Source organism: Pinus tabuliformis, chromosome 9, assembly GCF_031772625.1.
Source record: "Pinus tabuliformis cultivar Carrire ecotype Pingquan chromosome 9, CPIR1, whole genome shotgun sequence".
In the NCBI taxonomy this organism is placed as follows: domain Eukaryota; kingdom Viridiplantae; phylum Streptophyta; class Pinopsida; order Pinales; family Pinaceae; genus Pinus; species Pinus tabuliformis.
Genome location: NC_142307.1, coordinates 241165640 through 241184109, shown reverse-complemented (window position 1 = coordinate 241184109; position 18470 = coordinate 241165640). Strand labels below are relative to the sequence as shown.

At 40.2% G+C, this 18470-nt stretch overlaps 1 protein-coding gene across 2 annotated transcripts in view; it reads right to left on the bottom strand.

Annotated features, from left to right (window-relative positions):
- Positions 1 to 3725: 3725 nt before the first annotated feature.
- LOC149148080 (uncharacterized) overlaps positions 3726 to 18470 on the bottom strand; it is a 170793-nt gene continuing 156048 nt past the window's right edge. For both annotated transcript variants that reach the window (XM_089439962.1, XM_089439961.1), the window contains one exon: positions 3726 to 3924. In XM_089439962.1, coding sequence (XP_089296088.1) covers positions 3727 to 3924 — 198 coding nt within the window. In that variant the 3' untranslated portion in view covers position 3726. The remainder of the gene's footprint in view (positions 3925 to 18470) is intronic.

Below are 18470 nucleotides of genomic sequence, written 5' to 3'. Positions count from 1 at the left end.
AAATAGAGAGATACTTTTGATCTTCAAGGGTGGGGTTGATGACCCTCTTATAATAACTTAATTTTCTTTTAGACGCTAAATCTTTCTCACACCACAATTTTTCTTTGAACTTAGAAGTAACAATATCTTTAATGTTATTTATGTTTTGCAAAGCATCATTCTCATTGATCTCCCAATAGTTTAACCAGGCCCTTGTGTCCTTATGCCATCCTCGGTTAAGCCTTAGGTGGTTTTGGCTGGAATTTAAAGCTAGCTTAGGAAGTCTATGATTGTCTATGTTATTGAGCTTGTGCTTGTACACCAGAAACCTGAGCATAGCTAGGCTCTCAATAGGATAAAGACCTGCTTCTATAAGGAGAATAGGATAGGGTGTATTACTTTTAATTTTCAGGTTATAAATTATAAAACGCTTCTGAATTTGCTCAATCTTTCTCCATGATTCTCTGGAGATGCTGCAGCCCCAAACTTCACAGCCATATAAGATAACAGGAATGACTAAAGTTTCAAAGAGGAACTTCTTTTTATCCCACATTACGAGGTTTGCAGTTTTACAATTATTTTCAAGACCAAAATAAGCTTTCCATCCCCCATTGATCCTTTTCTCAATGCGATGGTTCCAGTTGAGCTTGTGATGGATATCAATTCCTAGGTACTTTTAAGAATACACTTCCTCCAAGTTATTATTGTCATACATAAAATTAGCGCAAGTGTCCTTCTTGGATTTGATAATCATAACTTTTGTTTTGTCAGTGTTAACAGTCATACCCATGGTAGAGCAGAAATCCTTAAGAAGCTTGAGTTGCTTATCAAGATCAGAAGGGCACCTTGCCAAAAGAACAATATCGTCAGCGTAGAGAAGAAGGATAACGACTATCCCAGCTAAGATTGTGCCACCACATCCTGCTTCTTCTAAATAACCTTCAAGCTTATCGATGTAAATGCCAAATAGGGTAGGGGAGAGGGGGCAACCTTGTTTAACTCTGATGTTACACTTAATATCTTTTGACCACCCCTCATTGTTCTTTAGCTTGGCAATTACATTCTCGTATAACCTTATAGCAGCAGCTCTCAACTCAAGAGGAACCTTTAGCTCTTCTAACCTATTCCAAAGGTTGTATCTAGGAACCGTATCGAAAGCCTTTCTAAAGTCTACAAAGCAGCAAAATAAATTGGATTTATCATTACGACATTCCTCCGCAATGATCCTAAGCGTAACACGGTGGTCTGTTGTTGAGTGATGCCTTCTGAAACCTGCTTGGCCTTTAGCCCGCTTACCTTCACTTTCAAGCCATATGCTTAACTTTTTTTCCAGAATACTACCGTACAACTTGGCTAAGAGAGGGCTGATCATAATTGTCCGATAATTAGAGGGGTTATTTGTATCTCCACTTTTAAAAATAGGGATAATGAGGCTCTCAGTCCAAGGCTTAGGGAACCCTTGCTTAACAGCTTGGTTGAAAAGCTTGTGGATGTGGGGGATGAGGACAGGGCCTCCAATTTTTAAGATTTTTGCCTGGTAACCTTCAATGTCCTTAGCTTTCCCATTCGCGAGGCGATTAACCCCAAACTTAATGTCTTCTAAAGAGAAGACTTCTTTCGTTGTGAGCAGGGTTTCCAAATTATCCATGACATTAGGAGATTCATAAAGCTTTTTAAGATAAGAATTCCAATCGTGAAGAGCAATTTTATTATTATCCTTAGTCTTCCTAGTCAGAATCTGCCTCCAAAATTTCTTAGGAGCGACCTTAGAGAGGTGTAAGAGATTCTCCTGTCTTTGACGAATGTACTGCCTCTTTTTCCTTTTAATTAGGGCTTTGTATATTCTTATCTTGTCCATTTTAAGAGAATCATCAACAGCTTCCTTAATTGCTCTCCTCGCATTTTTACAATCTTTGTCATACCAAGGATTGGTTTTGCTATTTCTTTTATTATTTGAGACTTCAATTGAGAACTTTTTAATAGAATATGAGAGGGTTGTAGTAAAATTATGATATAGGTCTTCTATGTTGTCTATACTAGATAAAGGAGGCAAATTAGTTTTTAATTCATTTAGAAAGAGGTCCTTTTTATTTTTATCAAATATTAAGTTCTTTTGGTTGTAAGTATTATTTTCTATGGGAACTCTATGCATGACAAAATTGAGGGTTATAAGTAAAGGCCTATGATCGGAGTCAGGCTCGTGGTCGTTTAAGATGTCAAAATTTATCATTTCGTTGTGTATAATGGAAGATCAGAAATAACGTAGTCTACCACGCTGCTACCAAGTCCATGGATGCAGGTCATCTTGCTGGAATTGGGCCACTTTTTTAGACCGTTGCAAATTATGAGATCCTGAGCACTACAGAGCTTGATTAGCTCTGACCCAAACAAATTTTCCCCGAGGTCTTCAGAGCTCCTTTTGTATCTACTATCCAGGGTAGGGTCTTCGTCTAACCAAAGAGGATTAGGGTTGGAACGATTGCTTAAAATAATAGCTTGGTTTGAAAATGAGTAATATTAAATTTGTTTATCAAAATGATTTTTAAAATAAATTTGTATGTAATATAATAAATTCTATACTAATATTTTAAATAACTAACACAGAAATATTTATAGTAGAATAAATCTTTTTAATAATTAAATAAAAATATTCGATTTTAATATAATAATACTTAAATTAAATTTATTAATAATGAAAATAAAATTTTATGGTTAGATGTTTCAGTAATTTCACAAAATAAAATTTTAATTAAATTTTTTCTATTTTAAAAATTTATTTTTTTAAAATGAAAATTTCCAAAAAAAATCTTAATTTCTTAAAATTATTTATAACCAATATTAATTGGAAATTAAATTTAATTATGAACTTGACAATATGCTCCAAATGTATACAAACACCTAAATGAAGGGTATCTATAATGTATATGTGCATAAGCATGTGACTCTCATAGCTATAACTAAATATTTTTCTTTTTGGGATTAGCTTGATAGTATTATTATCCATGTTTAATAGTTATTAAAAAATAATCAAATTTAAAGCCAGATATTGAAAATGGAGGACTAATGAAATATGTCCATTTGATGGGTAACAAATAGTTACAGGACTCTCTCATAACTTCCCCAATTTTATTCCTCAAAGAATACTAAGTGTATAAACCAAAAATGAGTGTCTATTTCTATATGGAAACCATGAAATGTAATTAGCATTTGTTTGCCTAGAAATTCAAATCTCACTCACATTTATTCTGTGGGTTGCAAAACATCATTTTCACTGCAAGTATAAACAAGCACAACTATCACCCTATCAAACATCATGGAAATCCATGTAAAAATTAATTCCCATAGTCCAGCAAATTACTTTTGCAATGAATACTACTGAAAGTATGAATGAGGAAGATTTGGTTATTATGCTAGGAGAGCAGAGGAAGCTCAAATTGACCTTGAGCAACAAATATATAACTATCTGTAAAAAGAAAACATAGAAAAATAAAAAATCATAAACTCTAAATTAACTATATTCAATAACCGTCACGAAGCACATTATAACAACAGTAACAAGAACATTAGCATGCAAAAATAACGCATTCAAATCCTCTAACTTCTACATGAGGTCTAGGATATGCACACAAACATCATATTTTAAAGCTTTTCTAGCCTTTTGTTGTGTTCCTGAGAAAACAAATATTTATTTAATAAACCCAACCATGTGTCTAAGATGGAAGCTGAGAAAAAGAATTCAAAGAAGCCCTAGCATGTGAAAAGGACATTGATTTGAGTTATTATAAGCTTTGAGAATGGAACCGGTATGCATTTGTCTCCATGGAACTTGTAATATTTATGGATGACCACTTCCATGGTGGCCTTTCGAATGATGGTTACAATTGTATTGCCCATCATGCCATTGTCCTCGGCCAACAATATCCCCCCCTCCTCTATGGCAGCTTGCTGCAATCAGCGAACAGAATTATATATCTCTTACCGATTTCACAAACCAATATCTAAATATTTAAACAACCAACAATATCCTCCCCTCCCCTCCTCTATGGTAGCTTGCTGCAATCAGTAAACACAATTATATATCTCTTACGATTTCACAAACCAATATCTAAATATTCAAACAATATAAGTTATGAAAGGTTTCAACAAATAATGTGTCAGTACTTTGGTTACTTTTGTCTGCAACTCAACAACGCCAAGACCTTGCATAGGTATTCCTCTTCCATTAAGGTTCTCTAGGCAACCAGAACAGAACAAATAAAATAATATAACTTCATCCAAACAATTTTTCTCTTAAAGGCAGCCTAGTCGATTAGTTTTTTAGTTGTGTGTATGTAAGCATGTAAAGCGGACATACCCAAGAATGGAGGAGAAGCATATCGCGCTGCTTCATGCTTGTCTCGCACGTTTTTGCAATGTAATCAATTACAGGGAGCTTCCAATTCAAATTTAATGGATATTGTGAATGAATTAATGGATTGCACAATATTCTTATGGTCATGTTATTCTTCTAAGTCGTTGCTCATTGTGGGTAGACAATTGCTCACAGTGGGGTAGAAAGAAAGAATAATTGGTATTAATGATAGTGATGGACATTATACAAATTTTGGTGGTAGCATAAAATCTAGTTAAAAGAATTATTCTTTAATTATGCTCCAATGCACTTGTGTGAGACAGGAAATAAGACTTTCAAAATATGAATTAATTAAAGAAATGAAAATTGGTTTTTCATATATATATATATATATTAAACATTAGAAAATATATAGGTGAAAATTCAACTAATGGGTAAGTTACTTAGTGGAATAGATTTTTAGTTGTTTTAGTTTAGTTTTAAATGTTGTTTAGTTATTACTTTAGTTTTATTTTAATTACTTTTACTTTTTAGTTTAATATAACTTCATAAGTTTAAATTGATTTTTAATGTAATGGTGTTTTTGTTTGTATGGAGTAACAAAGACACCTTCCTTGAAGTTGGTTGTTACCTCCAAGGAAAATACAAGCAGTTGGTTGTTGTTAGTGGACAAATATAGATAAACAAAGCATTGGGAGTAATGGAAACAATGCATACATAAACATAAACTAAAAACTATGAAGCAAACACATAAACAAAGCTTAATGAAGCAAACACATAAACAAAGCTTAATGAAGCAAACACATGAACAAGGTTGTTGTTAGTGGACAAATATAGATAAACAAAGCATTGGGAGTAATGGAAACAATGCATACATAAACATAAACTAAAAACTATGAAGCAAACACATAAACAAAGCTTAATGAAGCAAACACATAAACAACGTAATGGAAAAGGGTTCCCTTTATTGATTGTTGAATGTAGAAAAGATACAACAGATGAATAAAAAGACATTTTGAGAGAATTGATTGACCAATGCTGCTAAAAAATTCTCAGCAAGGAAGTTCCTTTGCTAAATCTCATTGCAAGCTTCCTCTCTCTCTCAAAGAAGTATGAAGAGTCTCTTAATTATCAAATCCTCTTCTCAATGAAATGCTTGATTGCTAGGGAGCAATTTTGGAAAAATAACAACGCTTTGCTTCTTCTCTTTTTTTCACTCTCCTTGAACTTTTATTTATAGAGTTTCTTGGAAACTCCTCCTCCCCTTGGTTCATCAATCTAGTGGCTTACCTCATAAATAAGATGGGAGCTACTAATTCCTTTCATTTAAGGCTTCTTGGGGTTCAAGGCTCGATTTTGTCAGTCTATCATGTCAAGATTTGGAGTGTTGCTCAAGCAAGTTTGCGGCCCGAGGTGTTGACTAGAATTTTCACGACTGCATGGCTATCAAAGAAATAGTCGCACGACCATTAATTTCTAGTAAAGGTGCACCTCTTCGGTTCAATTTTTTAACTTGAACCTTAGGAAAGCTTTCGATTTTGGGTATTCGTGGTGTTTCGAGCTGAAAATGTCAATGCGTTAATCACTGAATTTGAGTGTCTTCTAATGGGTACATATGAATGTATGATTTTCACATGGTAATAGTTTCCCCTTGATGTATGAGGTTAGGAACAAGAATATAGCCGAAATACATCACATTTTGTTGATTTAACTGAGAGTCTTACCAACTTCTTGAGAGATAGAGTAACTCACTATAGAGATGAGTAAGAAAAATCCTTGACTAAGAACTAAAGATAACCATGCTTTAAATATATACTTATACAAAAGTGTTTATTTGAGGCGATAATATCTTGTAAACATTATGATGGATATGAATAAGTATTACAATGACACAGGAAATGGTCTTGTCAAGTTAGCGTTGATGTGGCTGACATGATGATGGTTGATGATGATAACTACTTACACCCTTAGGGGAACCTCTAACAAATAGACTAAACTAGGTGCCTTGATGCATCAAAAGTGAAGCATTGTTGAATAAGGTGCTAAGGGATGCATAGGTCTTCGACTCTAGGTACCTCCCATGCATCAACATGTAAGCACTAGTAAATGAGGTGCTAAGGAATGCATGGGTATTTGAATAAATGAGAGAACAATAATGGTAATAATGCACAATACTACCATGACATGAAAATTTGTGCTCGTGTCGAATGTCAGGGAGACTGATGACATCAATGGGAAATAGTGACTCCCACTGTGCCGCCTGAGGTTGTCCCATAAAGAAGGGAGAAACCAAGATACTGTGTCAATCTTGGAAGATGGGTGTTGAAGTCGATAAGAAAGAAGCGACAATCGCCTGAAATGTTGATCCAAGGAATCCTTACGAAGCAATAAAGATGGTTAACATGGTGTATCAAAGATGCATGATAACAAGAGTTGAAAGTATGGGTAGATAAGAACAAATTTATGAGGTTGGAGCTATAATGCGAGTTGCGTCAATCAAAACAATTTTTTCTGGTGGAAGTGTCACTAGAGTCGGTAGGACATCCAGGGTGGGTATGAGCATGTTTTGATTGTCGTGGTAAATAATGTTTGAATGTAAATCATGGTGCGCGGTATAAGTGAGCTCCAAATAAAGGGTGACTAGGGACTGCCGTCAAGGAATTGAAACAAAAATATGCATCAAAATTCTTTTCCTAAAAAATCTTTGTACACATGCCATAAGAATGTAAAAGTGGTTTGGGATGTACAAACATAGAGATGAGTGCCCTAAGAAAACAATGATCTGCGTAATGATGTAGGTGGGGTTTTTTGCTGAGGGAGAGGGCCCCATTAGTTGGTATCAGTGTGATGTCTATGAGGTGAATGAAGTGACACAGATGGGCTATGCCATATGGAGGGATGATAAGTTAAATGTAGAATGCAGATGTGTATTCGACTTAATATGACAATGAACAATCATGGTGGTCTGGGAGAGGGGTTGGTAAGCAATGAGTAAAGAAGAAGAGAATGAGTTTGATCTGTAGAAAATTTTGGATAGGTTAACCCGATAATGCAATATAAATCAAAGAAGAATACTATAACCTACTTCTACTATCAATTTTCGGAAGCTTAAAGATCGAGCTAAACAATATAACCAGAAGAAGAAGAATCAATGGCACAATAACCATGAAATACTTTGGGGAAAGTCTGAGATAAAGACCCCACACTATTGTATTATCATACATGGTGGAAATACATAGGAATTATACAAATCCTTAACTCTCACAGCTATCCAGCTCTCAGTACAATCCTCACAGATGCTCACATGCAATCTTGGCTTCTCTCTAGCCTTCCTCTTTACCCTCCAAGTTCTTATTTCCTTGCACTATTTCTTGTAGATGATTAACCTATTACCAAGTGGAATAACAAGCCTTCAAAATTGCACAATCCTCAAGGATGAATCCTTTATTGCATGCATGAGTTTTCTCCATGAGAAAACACATGCAACTGATAGTACAGTGTGCTTGAACATTAATCTCAACTGGGTCTTTCTCATAATAGACATTCATGAGTTTTTGATGAGGGAATATTCAGTTAACTGGAGTAGCACTAGTTGAGTGCATTAATGCATCAACTGACTGTTAACTCACTATTAGTTCCTTCAACAGTTTGGAACTAATTTAACTGGATTTAACTCATTAAATTGAGTTAAATAATTACAACTAAAATATAACTCAATCGTATCTCCTTAATTTAAGGGATAACTCTTGCATTACTTGAGAAAGACTTCTAACTTGAATTTATCCAAATAGTTAATTTAAAATAAATTAATTAATTATTTCCAAGTAGTTGTTAAGACTAAATTTGATTTTAATTCACAATTTAATTCAAGGACAAATTAAATTGGAATATTCTTATTGCCATATTTCAACACTCCCTCTCAACAAGAAAGGGATTATCTGCCACGCCGATTCTGTCTCTATGGAACTCGAATTTATACTTTGATAATGCCTTTGTCAAAATGTCAATATCTTGCTCCTCTATTGAAATATACTGCAGCAACATGATCCTCCTCGCTACCTGTGAAAAGCCACAGGAGACAAATCTTGCCTTATTCTTCTCCACACTACCATCAGTAGCTTACTTTACCTTGTAAAGCCAACGGGAACTCACAACTGAATTTTTCTCCGGTCTCGGAACCATGTCCGAAACACTGTTACAAACTATGGAGTCATACTCCTCCACCATAGCATAAACCCAAATCAGTTGTTGCACTGCTTCCTCAAAGGAAGATGGCTTGGTCTCAACACATTTTCCAGCAAGGGCCATGTATCTAGTGTACCTCTCACGTTACCTCCTCTGTCTGCACTGAGAAGGTGGTGCTCCCACATTCTCTCTCGCATCCTCCAACAATCTGTTAGCTTCTCTTGTGAGCTTCCATCCATCTCTAGAAGACTCTACTTGAGTGGATGTCTCCACTTCTGGAAGCTCTACATGTGGCTGCTCCGCATCAATGTGAGGCTCCTCCTCCTTAGGAACCAACAATTCCTCCACAACCTATAGTTGGAGCTCCCTCTCAAGGGAAACTCGCATGGCCTTCTGCTCATCAAACTTGAGATCTCTACGAACCACTATCCTCTGACTGGTATGCAAGTACACCCGATAGTTGTGTGGTGTATCAGTGTACCCCACAAATATCGCCAACTCTATTGTCGGCTCAAGCTTCTTCCATGCATCCCTTGTCACATGGAAATACACCGATGAGCTAAAGATCTTGAAGTGACTCACATTTGGTCTCTTACCAGAGAAAGATTCCTCTAGTGTCTTCATCCCAAGTATGCGATGTGGGCTTGGGCTTCTATTCTGCAAATAGACTGTTGTGTTGCATGCCTCAGCCCACAACTAAAGTGGTAGGCCTTGGTTATGCATCATTACCTGTGCTTCCCCTACAATAGTTATGTTCTTCCTCTCGGCCACCCCATCTACAGTGGGTTAGGAGGTGCCATCAACTCTCGTTTAATTCCTTCCACTGCACAAAAGTCCTTAAACTCTTGAGAGACATATTATCCACCATTGTCGCTTCTCAAGGCCTTGATATTCTTCCCTGACTCTTTCTCGACCAAAGCTTTGAACTCACAAAACTTTGCGAAAGTTTGGTCCTTCTTCTGCATGAAATAATTCCAGCATTTACGAGAATAGTCATCAATGAAAATCACATAATACCTTTGCTTCATTGTGGATGCTGTCGAGAATGGTCCACACAAATCAGTATGAACTCGCTCTAATATAGCCTCTCCTCAACTGTCTCGATCATGAAAGGAAGACTTGGTGTGCTTTCCCAAGGTACAACCTTTGGATGTGTCAACTTGCTCAAGTTTACCTTTGGGAAGTCCTGTAGATATCTGTTGCATTATCTTCAAAGCCTCATCATGAAAATGGCCCAAATGCCTATGCGACAACACACTAATGTCTTGGCTTTGCACCAATTCTGCTTTTGTACTCAGTGCTACACAATCATCTATCTCTAGTTTATAGAGATTCTTCACTTGAATCCCTATCCTCTTGGTCTGACCCATGGCTATGTGTCTTAGGAATGCCTTTCCTTTACTGAAGACAACATCATAGCCTTTTTCCTCCAACATCGTGACCGATACCAATTTCTTCTTCAGTCCAGGCACATACATCACACCTGTCAAGGTGAGAGGATCTCCATGATCCCTCTGAAAAGAAACCGTGCCCAGTCCTGAAACAATATACCTTCCGTCATCACCCATCTCTATGCACATCTTGAGGTCTTTCTCCTCCAAGGCATTGAATAATTTTTTATCACCAGTCATGTGGGATGAGGCTCCACTGTTAAGATACCAGACACAACCCATCATCGATTACACCATGCACACGATGAGGGTAAAGTCCATTTTGAACTGAGAGGCTAATGCGTCACCTTCTGATCCTTCGGAGGATCCCTTCTTGGACTTCTTCGATGGGAAATTAGTCACATAATGTCCCATCTTGTGACAATTAAAGCATCTTACTTTAGACATGTCACCCTTCTTCCCTCCATGAGAAGAATTCGATTTGAAATGGGAAGTCGTCCCCTTCCATTTCTTTGCCATACTTGCTAAGTCCAGATTTTCTTCATCATCATTCTTGGATTAAGAACCATCTCGTGTGCTCCTCCTAATCTTCTCTTGCATAAGATTCGACCACAGTCGTTCCCAATCCAGCAGTTTCTCCCTTCCATTCGAAGAGTCCTGGTAGCTATTCCAACTCTTTGCAAGGCCAAGGAGAGCGAGGCTCACCATATCATCGTCAGAAGTAGTTATTCTCACACTACCAAGCTCATCTCTGCAGGTGGTGAGCTTGTTCAAATATGTGGAAATAGTATCGCCCTTCTCCATCTTGATTCTTCGAAGCTTATCCTTGAGCGCCAATTTCCCCTGGTCGCTACTATTCTGGTAGAGGTCCTTCAATGTCTTCCACAATGAAAATGGAGTATCCTTCCCATGGAGACTCGAGACAATATCATGGTAAATTTTAGGGGTGAATTATAGCCCAAAGGCAAAATTTGAGGGTTTTTACATTTTAGTAGGTCAAATTTTTTATTAAAAACCCTTTTTATATAGTTAGCCCCAAATTTATTTAAAAAATAATTAATTTTTTGATTTTAGCCCAAAATAAAAAATGGGCAGATAAACTAACCGAACCTTCATTTGGCCTGATTTGCTGGTTTTGGGAAATCGTATTCCCTTAAAATCGCTGAATTTTGATATTTTCCCCTGGTTTGGGAGATTAAAATCGCCATATTTCTGATTTACAGTTTGGTTTTTCTGGTTTGGGAGTGGTTTGTGAGGGTCGATTTGGTCCTGGGAGGTTAGATTTGTTTTGAAATGGAGGGTAGAGGTTAATTTTTTTTCAAATGGAGGGTAGCTCCTTGTTTTCACGGATTAAGCCCCCTGTTTTCACAAATTCCAGATTCATCGTGTATATGGCTCCCTGTTTTCATGGATTCATGGTGTATATGGCTCCCTGGCTCCCTGTTTTCACGAATTCATCATGTATAAAATTGTTTTGAAATAGGGTTTTTTATCATAGTTTACAAATCCTAATTTTCTAGTTTCAGTTCGAGCAACAACAGTTTCTATATTGGCAGTGCTATTTTCAGTGCCAGCAACAACAATTTCTATTTTGACTGTAATATTCTTGCATTTTGAATCCATTAATTCTTATCTTGTTTTGGTATCCGTGGTTTCTTGGATCTGAACGTCTCATGCCATTGCAGCATCAGCAACAACAACCGATAATTGACAGAATTGTTGGCTGAGCGCTAGAAATTAGGCCCCTTTATGCAGGTCCTACCCATCTATAGCCGGCTTTTCAATCAAGGTAAGTTGGGTTCATATTCCTTGTTTTTCTTCAAGTTTGAAGTGAGGGAGAAGATAGTTGTTGAGTATGATACAGATTATTAGTTGTTCTGGAAGGCCAAATTAGGTGGATTCATGCCTCCTGTAGTTGGAAAAGAGGTGATAATCACTTTTCCAGCCAAAGTTGAATTCTTCCATTGGTGGAGAAGCACATATAACCATGGTTGCAAGAGACCATGAATTTTTTTTAAGGGTTGGATATCAAATTTTGTTAAATATTCTCTCCATCTACCTGTTACCCCACAAGCAAAAGAGAATCAACTAAAGCTGAACAAACATGTAGAAGTATCATTATGCTGATTTGGATTTCATCTTTTGGAAAGAAGATTTGGCTTCAAAATTAACCTGAATGGTATATAGTATTTTCAGGAAATAGTCCATTCTGATTATGGCCAATGCCTTGTACCATGGTGGAAGTATTGAGGAAGTGATGACTGATAATGACCTCTTTACATTTGATAAAAAAGTTGAACAGAGATCATAGTATTCAACACGTGAGGGTGTTTCAACATATGAGAACTTTATAAGGTATGCTCAACTGTATTGAATGTTGATTTATTTTGCTACCAAGTTTATCCATGGTGATTGTTTTTATATACAACACTATAGCTGCTCGTAGTATGCATAATATTTGACTAGACCATGTCGGGCATTGCAAAAATTTGCTTTTCTCTTAATTTTACCCATGGATGAATCTCTTCTTCCACTTATTTTGCTATGTTTTTCAGAGCATGTAATGGATTTATCATATTTAACATTATCTTGCCATTTACCCCGGTCATTTGGACTTTGATAAACCACTGATAATACGTTTTTAACAAGCAAAGCCGCCTACATTGTTGAACAATTCGGGGAATGATCCAAGATATTTAGTAGTCGTGGATTTCTCATCTCAGAAAATTTAAATATCCCTACGGCTGATGTTAATGGCATCTCTAAAACCATTGTCGTAAGGCTTCTCTCAATTTTGTATTGGTGTTTTTGAACAATACCCTGCCAATCCCAAGGTTTTTCTCTCCAATTTCCAGAAGATTTCAATGCAAATTCTTTCTTATACAACTTAGAATTAGTTGCTTTCTTGGTTACGAATTTCTTTCATAAAAAGGTTCAATGATGCACACACCTTATGATCCAGGTGGATATTGGTGGCCACCTGCCAAGTCCACCTAGACCCCCACCATTGTCTTTCTCAGCATTTTCAGTTTCCTTAATTGTAGCACAACTTACTATTTTTAGCAGTTTTTCGGGTCCTGAACTTCCGGAGCCGTTTTGAGGCCCTAAACGACGTTTTTTGGGGAATCCGGGGGCAACATGGGTCCATGGAATGGATGGATGTTGCCCGTTCCAACAATGATAGTGCTCGGATAGATCTTTCTAACGAGCTATTGCACGCGTCAAACGAAGATCATATGCCAAAGTTACGACCCCGGGAAGTTGATGTACCAATTTACCCCAAACGGGGCCCACATTTTTGGCGTTTCATCTCCAAGGGTTAGGTTTTGGAATGTGAAGGGTTTTTCCATTGTTTCTCAACAATAAATAGGCCTTCGAGCCTCACTGTAACACAGTTCAGAGGCATGTAGCCACCACATCTCTTCTCAGAGATAAGCTACCATCGCCCTAGCTGATCTATTTCCATTTCTGATTGTAAGCATATTTCAGTATTTTTCCATTAATGAAATGAAGTATTATTTCTGCTGCATCTTTGTGTATATGGTTATCTCTGTGATTTGTTGCGTTCCTGTTTAAATCTGGATCAGTGGTATCAGAGCAGTCTGTTTTTTCTCGGTTTTTCTTTGCATGTCCCCAACAAGGTCGGGATATAAGGAGTTAGGGCTTGAACTGGTTGAAACTTTGCAAGACCAGCCTCGCAAATCCCGACGGCCTCCCATGGCGGACGAGAAGAAAGATGAGGGGGCAGGAGATCCCATCAAAATCTTGCTCGAAGAAGCCCTCGAGCGACAACGGAACGCAATGATAGACAGCTTTGCCCAGATCCTTCAGCGGCTACCTAGAAGCGGCGCATCGGCTTCCAGCAGCTACTCTGGAAACGCCACACCCTTTAAGGTACAAGTTAATTTTGAAATCCCCATATTCGAGGGTCAGATAGACGCAGATGTCGTAGATAAATGGTTAAATCTGCTAGAGGGTTATTTTTCTGTTCATGAATTTTCGAATCGGGAAAAGATTGTTTTTGCTCTTCTCAAAGCAGCCCCCCACGTCAAGGACTGGTGGGAAACCTACTGCGAGCAGAAGGATGAAAGTACTGGCTCACTATTTTCAGCTGCACCCACCTGGGATTCGTTCCGGGATGCCATCAAGGAGCAATACTACCCTGTCGGAAGCTATGAGGATGAATACATAAAGTGGACCACGCTGCGGCAGGGAAGGGACCAAGACGTGTCGGAGTTCACAAATCTTTTCCATACCCTTCGCACAAATTTGGGTATCAAGGATTCGGAGCAACATTTGATACTCAAATACCGTGGCTGCCTGCACAAGTACATCCAGGAAGAAATACAATTCCTAAACATCCCCTCGCTCGGCGCAGCATACCGATATGCCGTCAAGGTCGAGCAGAAGTTTAAACAAAAGAAGCGAGACTTTGGATCTGCGAATCCAAAACAGGGGAAAGGTGCCCCTAAACCACAGAACAAAGGACAAAGCCAAGGTAGGACAACTAGCCGAAGCTGCAAGCAAAGAACAGCGCCGCGAAGCCGAGAAAGGACACTGGAAAATGGTGCGAGTTCCATAAGAGCTCCACTCACAACACAAGTGAGTGTCGGGCCAAGCAGTCACTAGTGGCTAAGCTAAAGGTTTCAGAATCAGATGCATGTTCCGACTCTGAGTCAGAACCCGATAAGGGGCCTGAAAAAGGGAAGCAGATCATTGATGCGGATCCCAGCGCCACTGTTGCTACCGCAAAGATCCAGAAAAATGAACCCGAAGATCCAAAGGAGGAGGAGCGTCTCTTCCACTCCCAGATGTGGGTAAAGGGCTCCCCGATACAGTTCATTGTTGATAGCGGGAGTCAAAAGAACCTCATTTCGGCAGAGATCGTGAAGCGGTTGGGCTTACCGACCACAGCACATCCACAACCATACACCATTGGGTGGTTTCACCAAGGACGAGATCTTCGCGTGAGCCGGCAGTGTCGCCTTCCATACAACATCAAGCCCTTCACGGATGAGGTATTGTGTGACATTGCTCCCCTTGAAGTTTGTGATGTATTACTAGGACAACCATACTTGTGGAAGCGACATGCTGTGTATGAATCAAGGCCCCGTGCTGTTATTATTACATTGGGAAATAAGTTGTTCAGGATACCAGAGGTAGCACCACCTGCCGCCCTCTCTTTGATTACTGCGAAACAATGCAGTAAGATCATTTCCAAAACTAGGAAATTTGTTTTCCTGATGATACGCCCTCAAGGAAAGAAGAAGACAGTGGCCGCGGCCTCCAAACGGGGTCCCTCTGCGCGACAACTACAGATGGACAAGGTTGTGGAGGAGTACGAGGACATCTTCACCTCCCCGGCAGGGGTTCCTCTGCACTGTCAAGTCAAGCACTCCATCGATCTGACCCCAGGTGCGCCGCTACCCAATGGACCAATTTATCGGCGCTCCGTTCTGGAGAACGATGAAATCAAGAGGCAGATTCAGGAGCTCCTGCAGAAAGGTCACATCCGTCTGAGTTCATCGCCCTGTGGGAGCCCGATCGTGTTGGTACAGAAGAAGGATGGGATGTGGAGACTCTGTATTGACTATCGGGCGCTGAACAAGATCACTGTCCGTAATAGGTACCCGATCCCGCGGATTGACGACCTCTTAGACCAACTAAAGGGGGCGAAATATTTCAGCAAGATCGATCTGAAGTCAGGATATCACCAGGTACCGATCGAACCCTCCGATGTGTGGAAGACTGCCTTCAAATCCAAGGAGGACCTCTTCGAATGGTTGGTCATGCCATTCGGATTGACGAATGCTCCTGCAACCTTTATGAGGCTAATGGATGACATCTTGCGGCCATTCACCAACTCCTTTGTATTAGTATACTTGGATGACATTCTGATCTTCAGCCAGAGTTGGGAAGAGCACCTCCACCACATCCGACAGGTTCTCCAAACACTGCAGCAACACAAGCTGTGTGCCAATTTGGAGAAATGCACTTTTGGCATGACCCAGGTTCAGTATCTGGGATACATCATTGATGAACAGGGGGTGCATGTCGATCCAGCCAAGATACAAGTCATTCGGGATTGGCCCTCTCCAACCACTCTAACAGAGCTCCGTAGCTTTCTAGGTCTTGCCAACTTCTACCGCAGGTTTGTGTTGGGGTTTTCTCATATTTCTTGGCCCTTGAGTCAAGTCACCAAGGGCGGGGCGAAAGAAAAATTCTTTTGGTCTGAATCTCAACAGAAGGCATTCAGGGAATTGAAGGATCGCCTCTGCACGGCACCAGTGCTCGCGTTACCAGATTTACAACAACCATTTGAGGTCGAGACAGATGCCTCTGACTATGCTATTGGGGCAATCCTTACTCAACGTGGACATCCAGTGGCATATCACAGTGAAACACTGTCAGACACAGTCCGGAAGTACCCCACTTATGATAAAGAGATGTATTCCATTGTACAGGCCTGCCGACAATGGAAGCATTACATTTTGGGGAAGGAAACGGTCATCCACACAGACCATCGACCTCTGCAGTTCATACAGACCCAAGGGAAATTGCAGAATGATCGCCATCAGAAGTGGTCTACATACCTGCAACAGTTTCACTTGAATATCAAGTATAAAAAGGGCAGCACCAATAATGTTGCAGATTGCCTCAGTTGACCACCGATCATGGCGCTAACCACCGTGCTCAACTCTTGTCGGCACAAGACTTCTGATTGGCCACTTCTCTACAAAAACGACCCAGAATTTGGCCACACATACCAGACACTCTTGGAGGGTCGGCATGTTGCAGATTTTCACCTCCAGGATTCCTTATTATGCCACCTCGGTCACCTTTGTGTTCCTTCAAGCGAGCGTGCCAAGATGATTTGGGAAGCACACTACAGTCGGGCTGTTGGGCATTTCGGGGTCGAGAAAACAGTGGCAGTACTGCAAAATTATTTCTATTGGCCGAATCTTCGACAGGATGTTGGGAAGTACATCCGATCATGTACTGCCTGTGCCATTGCCAAACCGGCCATTAAGAAGCACGGCCTCTATACCCCGTTGCCTACCCCTAGTCGACCGTGGGAATCCATCTCCAGGGATTACATGTCAGGCCTTCCTTACACTAAGCATGGCAATGACTGTGTTTTTGTGGTCGTCGACAGGTTCTCGAAGATGGCCATTATGATGGCCTGCAAGAAGAATATCACAGCAGAAGCCACTGCTAAACTCTTCTTTGAACGAGTGTCGGTGCACTTTGGGATCCCACAGTCTATCATCTCAGATCGGGACAGTCGGTTTCTCAGCACATTTTGGTCCAGTCTCTGGTCAATGCTGGACACCAAACTCACGAAGTCCACAGCCTTCCATCCTCAAACTGATGGCCAGACAGAGGTTGTCAATAGGATGATTGTGCACATTCTGCGCATGTATAACTCCAAGCATCCACGCACATGGGACAAGAGCCTCCCCTATGTTCAGCACAGCTACAACCGAGCTCTTCGCAGCTCCACTGGCCATAGCCCTTTTCAGGTGGGTTTGGGATTCCAGCCACTATGCCCCATTGATGTGGCCATGCCACTTACAGCTACTCACATGAATTCAGCTCATGTCCAGTCCGAAACAGATAAGGCCACCAGCTTCATTGAGCGCATCCAACATATTCGCCAGCAGGTCCATGACATTCTTGAGAAATCAAATGCCAAGTACAAGCAGCGACATGATCAACATCGGGTGCCACACAAGTTTCAGGTGGGCGACAAAGTCTGGTTGCATTTGCAAAAGGAACGCCTTACTGGAGCCTATCGGAAATTGAGACCACTCCGATATGGTCCTTACACCATTACTAAGGCTATGGGAGACAATGCATTTGAGCTCAGCATTCCCCCATTCCTTGGCCTGCACCCAGTGTTCAATGTGGACCGCCTTCGGCCATACTTTCCACCATTGCTAGACACATCCGACATTGCAGAACAACTCAAACCCACAGAATTAAATCCAGATTGCATGGAACAAGCTGCAACTGATCAGATCATGGACACACAGATCAAGAACACTCGCCAACAGAATATCCAACTGTATCGAATTGTCAAAGCAGGCCAACTCCTTCAGCAGGGCAAGTGGCTCACCAGAGAACAAGTTCAGTAGAAGTTTCCTCATCTCATGGAGGAGCTCAACGCAATGGGGACCATTGCTTCCTAAGGGGGGAGGAATGATCCAGGTGGATATTGGTGGCCACCTGCCAAGTCCACCTGGACCCCCACCATTGTCTTTCTCAGCATTTTCAGTTTCCTTAATTGTAGCACAACTTACTATTTTTAGCAGTTTTTCGGGTCCTGAACTTCCGGAGCCGTTTTGAGGCCCTAAACGACGTTTTTTGGGGAATCCGAGGGCAACATGGGTCCATGGAATGGACTGATGTTGCCCGTTCCAACAATGATAGTGCTCGGATAGATCTTTCTAACGAGCTATTGTACGCGTCAAACGGAGATCATATGCCAAAGTTACGACCCCGGGAAGTTGATGTACCAATTTACCCCAAACGGGGCCCACATTTTTGGCGTTTCATCTCCA